The sequence below is a fragment of the Geospiza fortis genome, unplaced genomic scaffold, assembly GCF_000277835.1.
Source record: "Geospiza fortis unplaced genomic scaffold, GeoFor_1.0 scaffold366, whole genome shotgun sequence".
Classification (NCBI taxonomy): domain Eukaryota; kingdom Metazoa; phylum Chordata; class Aves; order Passeriformes; family Thraupidae; genus Geospiza; species Geospiza fortis.
The window spans coordinates 3,358,909-3,371,299 of NW_005054342.1; the positions used below are offsets into that span (position 1 = coordinate 3,358,909).

At 40.5% G+C, this 12,391-nt stretch overlaps 2 protein-coding genes across 2 annotated transcripts in view; both read right to left on the reverse strand.

Moving 5' to 3' along the window:
- The window catches only part of LOC102034569 (granulocyte-macrophage colony-stimulating factor receptor subunit alpha-like), a 10,887-nt gene extending 9,153 nt beyond the window's left edge, over positions 1-1,734 (reverse strand). The window contains exons 1-3 of the mRNA XM_031058363.1: positions 1,647-1,734; positions 1,339-1,475; positions 200-320 (exon numbers count right to left, since the gene is read on the reverse strand). Of these exons, the coding sequence (XP_030914223.1) occupies positions 200-320; positions 1,339-1,475; positions 1,647-1,734 (346 nt within the window). The remainder of the gene's footprint in view (positions 1-199; positions 321-1,338; positions 1,476-1,646) is intronic.
- Positions 1,735-9,599: 7,865 nt separating this feature from the next.
- LOC102038667 (granulocyte-macrophage colony-stimulating factor receptor subunit alpha-like) overlaps positions 9,600-12,391 on the reverse strand; it is an 8,971-nt gene continuing 6,179 nt past the window's right edge. Inside the window, exons 6-8 of the mRNA XM_014307722.2 lie at positions 11,349-11,445; positions 10,761-10,842; positions 9,600-9,689 (exon numbers count right to left, since the gene is read on the reverse strand). Coding sequence (XP_014163197.1) covers positions 9,615-9,689; positions 10,761-10,842; positions 11,349-11,445 — 254 coding nt within the window. The 3' untranslated portion in view covers positions 9,600-9,614. The remainder of the gene's footprint in view (positions 9,690-10,760; positions 10,843-11,348; positions 11,446-12,391) is intronic.

Consider the following 12,391-nt stretch of genomic DNA (forward strand, 5'->3'; position numbering starts at 1 on the left):
ATACATTTGTTGTAATACATCTCTTGCAGAATGATGGAGACATTTATTACAGGGCAAATAATTTTAACAGATATGGAAAAAAAAGCTTTTAATAGAAAATATAGCTGTTACCTACTATGTAAGTAACTGTTTTCTAAGGCAGTGTCTACCTTTAAAATATTGCAACTGCATAAAACCTTAGCCAGACCATATACATTACCTCCAGGGAGAAAGCTGCATTGTTTTGAGATGTTTGTGTTTGGCACTTCAATGACAAAGGTTAGCCCTTTGTGCATAGGCATGTATAGTTCCACTGGAAAGCTGCATAGTGGACTATCCACCTGTAAAGAGAAATGATATTTTATTTCTCTGCTTTTCCTCTTCTGATGTTAGATGAGGCTGGCTATGGCAGTGCAACTCAGGACTAAAATTCCACGTATATGTATGGTTTTGGTTCAAAAACTAGCTCTCTCCTTTAGCACTCAAGGGTGATATAGAATGGAACTGAGGAATCAAAAGCATAACTACACAAAAAGCTTTGCAGCTCAGGAGTTGGATGATACACTAGTGTGCAACTATTTTAGGAATGGCATGACAGAAAATGACAAATACATAGGGGAGCTACAAATGAATTTAATCAAAGGATTAAGCAAAGCAAAAGTCCTCATCTGACCTGCCCAGGGATTAAAAAGTGTCTGTGGTGTTATACATATAATCTTCAATAAAGATGTGATGTATTTGTACCATGTATTTCTAAGGCACCTGCTTTGCTAGGCTAAATAAGCCATCTTTATCTCCGTTGACCTTCCTATTTTCCTCTTTGGATAATGTGGGTTTATAACATAGCCTGTGCTACAGGCATGATCCCGTTTACCGGGAAACAAGGGAAGAATTTAACATAATCATAATCCATGGTAGTGTTTCTGGGACTTTTTTTTGTGGGGGTCTCTTGCTATGTCTCTTTAAAACCTCTAGAAATCTCTATCTCACAGCCCCTTTTTTTCAGCAGCTATATCCCTGCTCATGATTCAACAAAGCTGCAGTTCAGGCTATCATTTTCTTTCTACTTTGGTGTCAGAATTTCAATTCTTTAGTATGCATTGGGTGCTCATCTCACAGTAAATGCACTCTGGCATTGCTGATGGCTTTCCACAGTCCCCAAGAGATCAACCTGTAGACTGCAAACAGCCACATGTCAAATGTCATCTGTGACATTCATTTTTTGCAAAATGAAAAATTTTCCAAATGAAATGGATAAAAGGTATGAATATTTATCTCAATGAATAGCAAGTTTCCAAAATTTTCCAAATGAAATTGATAAAAGGTACGAATATTTATCTCAATGAATAGCATGTTTACCTCTGTGTCTATATATTCCATGCCTCTGTCCATGATGATACATCTGTACTCAGAGAAATTTCTGCTGCTCTCCCAGGACAGTTCCATTTTTCTCCAGTTCACATTCACATTTGTAATAGGTGATTCCTGTGTGTCTGCTGAAAGTGTTGCAGCATAAGTTCAGTAAGGATATGCTATTGCTTTTGTTGAATACAGAGGATGGTATCTGTCAGGCTTAAGGTAGCAATTGCCAGCTTCATTGCAAGCATCTCTGATAAATGAAGAGTTAAACCTTGTTTCTCAGATTATGTCTGCAAAAACGTACTTACACTCCATACACTGGATGTCAGCATGCAAGGGATGAAATAGCGTCATACACCACAAAATCATACAAATGAGTCCAAGAGTATCAAACATCATTGGAAAGAGATCCATCTGGAAAGAGATAATGAACATCTGGAAAGAGATAATGAAACCTTCAGAAAGAAAAAGGAGAATATTTAAAAAAAATGAAAGGAAAATCATGTTGAAGTGCATTTTGGTTTTGCAAAACTTAATTTTTTAAAAATATTCTTTAGAAAAGCCAAGCAGAGGATGTGCTCCAGGCACCTCTTCTTTGAACTAACTGAATAGTCATGACACTGCCTATAACAAAGTAGTTTGAGATAAGGAGGCCACGAACTCTCATGGTGATAAATACACTCACTGTATTCAGTGCAGAGACCATGACTGACAATTACTTTTTCCCACATATCTGTCCTAACTGTACCATCAGAAAGTCAGGTTTTCTTGCTTTTTGATCCTGTGAACATCACATTCTGTGCTTTGCATTAGCAGCTACCATGGTGTTGATAACACAGCAGTGTTTTGGCTGTGGCTGAGCAGTGCTGGCACAGCACCAGGGTTGTCCCTCCAACCCCATCCCACCAGCTCTGCAGAGTCCAGTGGGACAGGGCTGAGCCAGAGGCTGGGAGAGAACGTGGCCAGGACAGCTGACCCCAACTGATAGGGATATCCTGTATCATATGGCATCATGTTCAGCAATAAAACCTGGAAGAAAGAAGGATGGGGGTGGGATGAGGCATTTCTTGTCCAGACATTTGACTTCCAAAGAAACTGCTATGTGTACTGCAGCCCTCTGTCCCAGAGAATGATTGGATATTGTTTGCTGAGGGGAAGTAGAGTATAAGGAAGAGGGGGGGAGTGAGAGAGCAACTTGGTGGGCAGCTGGTGGCCAGCCAAGGTCAGGGCACCACAGTATTTATTCCCATCACAAATGGGTCTCCACTTTTCAAACTGCATAACTCCCACTGGTCTTAGAGGTTTCCATCCATACAGAATAGTCTACTTCAAATTTTATCTTGCTTCAGTGTCAGAAACCAAGGAGTCAGATGTTTCAGATCACTGTAGGCAATTTAAATTGCCAAGGAAGTGTGAGCACCTGCAAAGGGTGACTCTACATTTGTTCACGTGGTATGGAGGACTGAGCAAAGCTAGTCAAACACTTGCATCAGCTCTTGTCAAATATTTCTCATCTTATGTACAATTTTCCTTTTCTCCAAGGAGGTTAAAACTCTTTGGAAAAGATTTCTCTATTCCCAGCTTTTTTTTTTTTACATGAAGAAGCAATTCTGCTTAAATTTTTGTTTGCTTTAGCATTGTCTAGCAGTGCAACTTCCTAATAGCAAATTTCTTGATTACAGATAGTACTAAGGATAATTTTAAAACTGGATTAAATTCTTACAAACTCAAGAAAAAGAGAAACGTGGTAATATTTTCTTACTAATCAGCCCTTCTATATTAATTTTTATGGTCATCTCAGGATGCTGATTTCAAACTGACTCCTCTTGTGGTGAAAGCAAAAACCCACCCTGATGTTCCAAGTCATTCTGTAATCTTGAATATTTTCAGAAGGCGTGTCACATTTCCTGGAAATTGGCTTGATGTGACATTTCCATCACAGTCCCCAGGATTGAAGCTGGGCCTTGGGATTGCAACAGAGACAGACTCTTCACTGTAACCTGCTTATCTCTTGCAGCATCCATATACGTAAATCATCATGCTACAGTAAGGATGTGGCCAAGGCTGCTGGGAAGCGATACTGAAGAATCTCAAGTACAAACAGTATGGAGGACTGGGCATTGAATTCTCTGTGAGATATTGTCTCAACAGTTATTTCCACTTTCCCATGCTCTCAGGGACCACCCCAGCAATGCACATGAGAACCTTGAGGCCTGTTGTCCTTCCAGTTAGCCTCTTAATCATATTTTCTCTGTTTTGGCCCTTCTGTTCGGTCTCTCAACACTTTCCCCTTCCTTTCCTCATGTTCCTTTTCTAGGCATTTGTTTTCCTATTCTTTGGCAACTGTCTGCTCCCCTTTCCTTTATGTTCTTTGTTTCATTTTTCTTGAGATCTCCCTCTCTCTGTTCTGATTACTCCTGTTCTTTCAAAATCTCCCTCAGGTTTCCTACACATGACTGCAGCCCCATATGGCAAGCACCCTTCATGCTTTTTCTCATGGAAATGCTCATCTGGGACACTGCCATGGGAATCATCCACAGCCCTGTCTGCCTAGAGAGGTGTTTGCTGGCATCATTGTCTTCACACTCTGGACATTTCACTGGATATGCAGTGGGAATAGCAGGGCCTGTAAGCATTCCCTTTCCTCATAAGAAATGATCATTCCAGCTGAATGCCCCAAAACTTAGCCAGGTTCTCTGTTTTTTCTCTGCCTGCAGGCAGGATGGGCGATGTAGGCACTGTGGTGAGCCCTGAACTATTTCAGCTGAGCAATCCAGACCTTCTGTACAGTGGCCAAACAAGTAGCTCCAATTGTATTTTTAGGAATTTCCAATCATATCTTTAGGAATTTTCTGCCTCCAGGACCTCCACTCTCTCTCAGACTGGTCTTCTTCAGACAAATGTGGTAAAGCTCTCTCTGGTTGGAAGTCACCTCAGTATTGAAGGTGCCAGAAAGAACATTCATGTCAAAATGATTGTGAGTGTTATTTGGAGGATTAGACCAGAAGAACCATATATATTCTGCTGTAAGCAATATTTCCTCATATTTCATCAAAATAGAACTTATTGGGATGACAATGCCCAAACTGGATGATTTTTTTTCTGCCTTTCTTCTTTCCTCTTTCTCCCCTGGCCAGCGTCAGAAGTGTGTGTCTATCCTGCTACACAGGGGAGAGCCCCAGGGGTACTCAAGCACCTGTTTTCCAGACACCTCAACTCTTAGCCCTCTCCAGGGCAGTTTGTTATAAGCCCAGTCTATCCACCTTATCAATGCGTCAGAAGTGAAATACTGTCAGGTAGCCTGTAGTGGTTTCCACAGAAAGCATGCACTAAATACTGACTTAAGCACTCTCAATTCTTACCCTCTCAGTCTATTATCTTTGCTCTTAGGCTGTGAGCTCAGGATGGCACCAGAAAGCGTCACCTGAGACCAGTGACTTATTTGCTTCAGTGTCTCTGGGAAAATTACTCCTGCCCATGACACTCTTCCAGAAATGAAACTTTGTATTTTACTCATAGTGTAATGTGAGGACAAACTGATAATTATACATTGCCAAGATATGGAGAATATCATACACCGGCTAAACCTTCCTAGAAGCATTGAAATAGGAATAGAAATCTTACAATGCATGCCAAGGAATATTATTATCAAATTGCTGCCTAAATACAACTATTTCAGTTTTTAGATCAGTATTCTGATTCCTGTAGATGATACAAAACTGGGAGAAGTGGGTGCTATGTGACTATTTTTGCTTCAGAGGGACCAGGAGAAGCTGGAGGAATAGGATGACAAGAATCTTTTGGAATTCAGCAAAGGAAGGTGCTGAGTCCTCTGCTTGGGGAGGAATACCCCCTGGCACCAGCAGTGGCTGAGATCCACCTGGAAAGTGTTTTGCAAAGAGCTCGGGTTGACCCAGGGCCAGTGATGTGCCCTTGCAGAACAGAAGATCAAAGGCACCCTGGGCTGCATGAGGCAGAGTCAAGGGAGGTGTTCCTGGAGTGCCTCATCTTGTTCTGGGATCCCCAGGAGAAGAAAGATATGGAGCTGCAGAAGGAGTCCAGCAAAAGGGCTCTGACATATGAGAAGAGGCTGAGAAATCTGGGATTGTTATCCCAGAGAGATGAAGGCTCAGCAGGATGATATCCATGTGTACGAATACCCAGCTGTGGGGAATGAGGAAGAGCCAGGCTCTGCTCAGTGGTGACAACTGACTGGACAAGAGGCAATGGGCAAAAACTGAAATCATGGAAATTCAATTTAAACACAAGGAAATACCTTTTACCGTGAGGTAGTCAACCACTTGAACAGGTTTTCTAGGAAAGCTTTGAAGTCTCCAGTGTCGGAGATACTGACTGGACAAAGCCCTGAGCACCCTGCTGTAGCTGACTCTGCTCTAAACAAGGCTTGGGATAAGATAATTTCCAGAAGTGCCTTCCAGCCTCATCCCCCCCATGATTTTGTGATCTACTCCCCTACTCCCCCCCTCCCCCCCGCCCTCAAGAAATAGAAATCTACTTATTTCTAGTTAATTTATAGAAAGGGTACAGAAAATATCATTTCTTTCAGTTATTGAAAAATAGATGTCAGATAAAACATGTCAAATAGTGCAATATAACCACAGACATTTCATAGTCTTCCTTGGATCTTGCAGAAATCTTTAGAAATTTTGTATTTACACATTTCTACTTTTACTCAAACAGGTAAAAGAATCCTCAAAATATTCTACAGAATTGCTTAAACTCCAAGGACACTAATCCATATTTTGTACATGTGCAAATATGACTGTACCTAACTTAATCTCTGAAAAATATTTGTATCCTGCAAAAAATCTTCTGTGGCACTAAAAAAATTAACACACAACATAGAGAAACATACCTCCTCTTGAAAATCTCTCTTCATTTATCTTGTTTGATTTTGGTTCACAGCAACAAGGACGCTTTAACGTGCAGTTGTAGTCACATGCAGAAATCTGTAAATGTTTTGCTCTGCCAATTTGCTTTGTTTTACTGTGTGACAGTATTAAGGAACAAATGCTGCAAGTTAGAAAGCTGGTCACTTTATCATTTCTCTTACTGCTTTTGAGCTTCCTTAAGTTTCCTGATTGGCAGATGTTAACAATTTCACACAAAGAGATCATGCAACCAACTCTTCCTTCCTGTTATATCTGATGAACTAAGCATTAATACCCACAATATGCAAACACATTACCCAAAAATACATAAATACTCAGTAGGGTCACAGTACATCAACATGCTCACAGAAATACCACCTCTGTACATAAATAGATTTTCATAAATAATATATTCTGGAGATAACAGCAGTGTCGTGTGACTAGTCCATGTTTAAAGTGACTGCCTGTCTATGCTGGTTATGGCCCCTGCAGAAGCCTAGGTTCTCCTTTGAGGAAGATCAGTCCTTAGCAGGTATATACAAACAGCCAAGAAAGTTCTGTCTTGCATATTTGCAGGCAAAGAAATGCCAAGGAAAACACCAGAGACAAATTTCTGAACTTTTTCACTGCCGACTATGGGTTGTTTTTTCTGGTTCATCTTAGGCTACAATATCATGTCAGGTGAAAAAGTGCCTGAGTGCAGAAATTAAAGGAAAATGTCCAAAGCATTTACTGAATAACATAATGTTACATTCGCAAAAATCGTTGCAGTCATATGAGAGGCATAATTCATTTTATTTGCTTTAACTTTCAGCAACTTCAGATGTGGCTCTGACTGTTAGTCACTTCCCCATTTGTTTTACAGGACATCTGACATGCAGTTATGTAATCTGCATGTAATGGATTTTTTGTTTTTTATTTTCTGGCTGTTCTTGGATGCTTTTAGCAAACAGGAGTTCATTTAACCCCTGCCTTCCACTCCTAACACAGGCACAATAGCAGGAAGGTGAAGAATTCCCTAGCCTTCTAAGGTGTGAGGGAGGATCCTAAGAAGTTAGTCTGCTAAAGGAAGAACTATTCTTAACCCTGGTATCATTGAACCAAAATTGTAGGGTGGGTTTGTTTGTTTGCTTGTTTTGCTAGTGTATGTGCCTAGATTCACCAATAGCAAACTACAGACTTCAAATTTTAAACCTCTTTTCCTTTCAGTTCACACTGCTCAGTTTTGCCCACCTTTACCCAGTGGTTCCCACTAGAAAGACATGCTAATATTATTTTCCTTTTCAAATCCTTGGGTGAAAACATCTAGGTAAGTGAAATGAGTAACAGTTTAGTCGCAGCATGTGTGAGGAAGAGCTCAGCTGCAGAATTTTGTCTCTAGAACCACATACTGGCATTGGCTCAGTCCTTTTCAGCTTTTCAGTACCTTGGGAACAGGACATACATGTTTCAAATCTTCTACTCACTAAAGGATTTATTTTACTTATTTTATGCAGCCTAAAAGAAGCACATCCAGTACATGTGTAGTCCCAGTTCAGTGTGATCTGGAATTGTCTACTCATCAACTATGCTCTACTTGGGTACCACCACTCTCCTCAATGACCCCTGCAAACTTCAACTTTTCTGAAGCATCATCTTTCCATGTCACACATATTTGTGATGCTAGGTGTGTGTCAGTGGGCCTGATTAATTTTGGTAAGGGGATTTGCATGCTGTTGTGTCTGGTGAGGTTCTGGGTGAGGTGAAGATGATATTACAGTATCACCTGCCCAGTACCTTCAGGCTGCCCAAACAGTGGCTGAATTAGTTTTAAGTGATCCATTTGTAAGCCGTATGAGGAGTGGCTCACCCTCCCTGGAAGTGTTCAAGAAATGACTGGATGTGGCACTGAGTTGCATGGCTTTGTTGAAAAAGTGGTGGTGTTAGGTCAAGGGCTGGTCTCAATGATCTTGGAGGGCTTTTTCAACCTTCATAATTCTGTGATTCTATGATTTTGCATTGTAGCCTGGACTACTTCATCAGGGTTGTGTCTGTAACCCCTTTCCTGAATCAGTTGAATGTGTTATCCCTCTCCAGGAGAAAACAGAAAACAAATGAGCAGTTTGTTTAGGCTCTACTTAACAAGACCCCCATGTCATCTCTTGAGTGTCTTGATATTTTTAGTATACTGTACTATTCCCTTCCTCAATACTGAATGGTTGTTCATAGCTCATGGCTAGGTTTTGGTGGACTGGAGCCAAAATATGCCTCACTCTGGCAATTTTGCCAGGGAGGAGAGTTGCTGTGCAAGGTTATATAAACCAGTGCAGTCTGTTAGAGCCCCACCACCCTTTTAGCAAACTATTGTGAGCATTTCCACTCTGACCACTGCTGCATACTGGGAAAAATACATAAATGGTTTACAAGTGTGCCCATCATGAATTCAGCCTCTTTTAGAATTTTTTTGTTGTTCTGACCTGCTGCAAAAAGCTTCCCAGGTGAGTCTTTGACCAGAATGTAATCATTAACTGTGTCAAAGGCAAGAGGTGTGCCGAGAGCTCTTTGTGTTCAGCCACGGTATAAGCTGGAGAAAGTACAGCACTGGACGGCTCCCCAGCACTGGAACCTGTCCAGGAACAACTGTTCCCAGCATTAGTTCAGCCAGGATTTAGAAGTAATGTCCTGAACAGCTCCTGGACATAGTCCAGAGGTTAGCTTAGGCCAGGGCTAATTTCTAAAGGTAGTTTGCATGTATCCACTTCACTTAGGGGTTTAAGAAAGTGTGTCTGGACTATTATATATAAATTGGTCCCTGTACAAGAAAATAGTCCCAGGAATGTTTAGTCTAATAATAAAACATCTAGTACCATTATAAAATTAGTCTTATAATCCAATGGCAATGTTCAAATGTCTAGTGTAAAAATCTGAATTAGTCTCATTTTTCTAGGTGTCCATGTGTACTTGAAGAACTCCAAAGAAACTTCTAGTATGAACTGACCCATTTTTGACAGTGAACAATGAAATTCAGGCATCAGAATTTAAAAAAATATTCATCTCAATAAATTAATCATTAATCTTTTTAATATGAGACAAAAAGACAATTATTTTTCCTTAAGATTAAAATGTAACTAAAACTTGTTGAATAAAATATTCCAATCATATTTACAAAATAGAAGATATCCAATAAGGACAACTTACCCAAACAGCTAAAAATAGCCAAAACTAAAAGCAAATACAATGGCATATTAAAAGATTGCATATGAGGTATCATTCTCTCTTGGCTGCATCATGCTTTTATGCATGAAAAAGAAGAAAGTAATGAAAGCCTATATATTATTCCAGATTTTCCACAGAGATATACAGTTGTCCAAGAAATGCACTTTCAGACTCCTCCATTTTTCTTGGCTATTTCACGAAGTCAGCAACTAATACTATCTCTTCATTTTCAGATGTTATTGACTGTATTTTGCTCTCCATCAGCTGAAAGGAAAAAAAAAACTTCCATCAGTTTTATAAAAAATGTTATGTTAGCCTCTAGTTATGCACAATTCTGAGAGTATTTCATCTGGTTTTGCTGTGCATCCACACTGTCCTGTTTCCTTACAAAATCCTATTTTGAACTGTTTTCTGTGTCACCTTCTTTTCTTTCCTGCACGTGTAACTTGCTAGTGGGTAAGTAGGTGAGGTGTGCACCTGGAGGGATGCAAGGGGACAGCTTGGAGGGGGTGACCTGGGGGGTACACAGGGCTCAGACACGGGGATCAGGTGTGAGGACTTTATGGTTCTTGTATGTGGTGTTTCTTTCTTTTCTTTCTTTTCTTTTCTTTCTTTCTCTCTCTCTCTCTCTCTCTCTTTCTTTCTTTCTTTCTTTCTTTCTTTCTTTCTTTCTTTCTTTCTTTCTTTCTTTCTTTCTTTCTTTCTTTCTTTCTTTCTTTCTTTCTTTCTTTCTTTCTTTCTTTCTTTCTTTCTTTCTTTCTTTCTTTCTTTCTTTCTCTCTCCTTCTCTCTCTCTTTCTCTCTTTCTCTCTTTCTTTCTTATACATTTTATTTATTTATGCCTCAGTTGTAGATGAAGAGAGTGAGGAGATGTGCTAATCTCATTGGCCAATTCAGCCCTGCTCAGCTGGGGAGCAGCAGGAGGACTGTGATGTCCAGGACCCTATTTTAGAGACCGCTGCTGGTGCTGATGAGGTGCTGGTAGAGGCAGCTGTGCTGGTTTTTTCTCTGGCTGCCTCACTGTGCCCTGTTGTTTCATTGTCCATGTCCTTGTGTTGGGAAAGTGAACAGTCCTTCCTGCAGCCGGGATCTACCAATGGGAGCATCAGCCTGTGCACTTGTGAGACTGGAGTGGGAGAAACCCTGTGGTTCTGGAAGAGCACCGCATTTGACTTCCCTTAAAAAACTCTCCTGCTGATTTTCTTTTATTTTTCTTCAGAATATGGCAAAGAGAAGAGTGATCCTCTGTAATAAGTTCCTTATAATTTAAAAATTCAGCCAGTAGAGTCTTGTATGTATTTCACACCTTTAATATAAAAATAGAAAGAGAACATACCTCTGGATTTGTATCAGCCAGTGTAAAAAAAGCAGGTTTTGGTCCTGGGATCTGTGGAAATGCTGCCTTCCAACAGCCAGTCCTTGAAATCAAAACGTATTGAACACAAAATGATAATTTAATAACCATAATGTGGCAACACCATTGCATCCTTGAACCTGCTCTTATCTGCCTCTTCACTCTTAGAAATAAATGGAAAAGTATACATAATCTCAACACAGGATGAACATATATGAGGAAAACATTAATAATTTAGAAGGTAATAGATTAATTTTTGATTGAAGATTTACTAGTTTTAAATTTCCTTCTTTGACAGAAAAAGAAGTTTGTCTTGCTATGTCACTACAAACAGTGAAAAGTGGGGGTAAAAATTTTAACAAGTTGAGAGAGCTATATCTTCTCTGAATTACTGTATATTTCTATCCAAAGTGCATCATACAGGGGAATATAGTTTTTCTTTCCATTTCTGTTTTACTTAAGGGGTTTATTTTACCTATCCTACAGAGACACCTCCACCATATTAGTTAAAAAACTTTAGGTGTTACACGCACGCAGAGAAAATAAAATAAATGCATAAATTAAGTTTACCTTTTGCAGAAAAAAATTGTGATGATTGCTATTAAGAGTGTTGCAACTCCTACCCCAAGTAAAATCCATACAGAAGAAGATATCATTTCCTCATTTCCTGAAAGAGAAACAGTCATAAATTAGTAGCAATAGCAGTAGTAGTAGTATTAGCAGTCATAATATGAGGCATAGATCATAGAATTACAGAACATTGAATAGTTTGGGTTGGAAGTGACCTTTAGAGATCACCTAATTCCAGCCACTCTGTCACAGGCAGGGATGCCTTCCACTGGAGCAGATTGCTTAGAGGCCCAGCCTGGCTTTGAACACTTTTAGGGATGGGACATCCACAACCTCTCTGGGCAACATGTGCCAGTGCTTCATCACCCTCACGGTGAAGAATTTTTTCCTAAAATCTAACCTAAATCTACACTTTTTCAGTTTAAAGCCATTCCCCCTTGAACTATAACTACATGTCCTTGCACAGTGTCTCTCCAGCTCTCTTGTAGCCCCTGCTGGACAAGTGCAACAGGGTGTCTCTGGAACCTTCTCTTTTCCAGGTAGAGCAAACCAAACTTTCCCAGATTATGAGAGCTGCTCCAGCCCTCTGATCCTTCCTGTGACCCTCCTCTGGACTTGCTTCAACAAGTCAATATCTTTCCTGTGCTGGGGACCCCAGAGCTGGGTGCAGGGTTCCAGGTGGGCTCTCACCAGAGCAGAGCAGAGCAGAGGGGCAAAATCCCCCCCTGGCCCGGCTGCCCACGCTGCTTTGGGTGCAGCCCAGGACATATTTGTCTTTCTGGGGTGTGTGTGCTCATGGCTGGGTCATGTCCAGCCTCTCATCCATCAACACCTCCAAACCCTCCTCAGCAAAGCTTCTGTCAATTCCTTCATCCCTCAGACTGCATTGACACCAGCAGCTGCCCTGAGCCAGGTGCAGCACCTTGAACTCGGTTTTGTTGAACTTCATGCTGTGAAGTTAAACATCTGCTGTGGGGACTAACTGTGGTGAATGTCAGTCTGAAAGGTTTCACTTGGTATAAAAATGAATTCTGTCATTTATC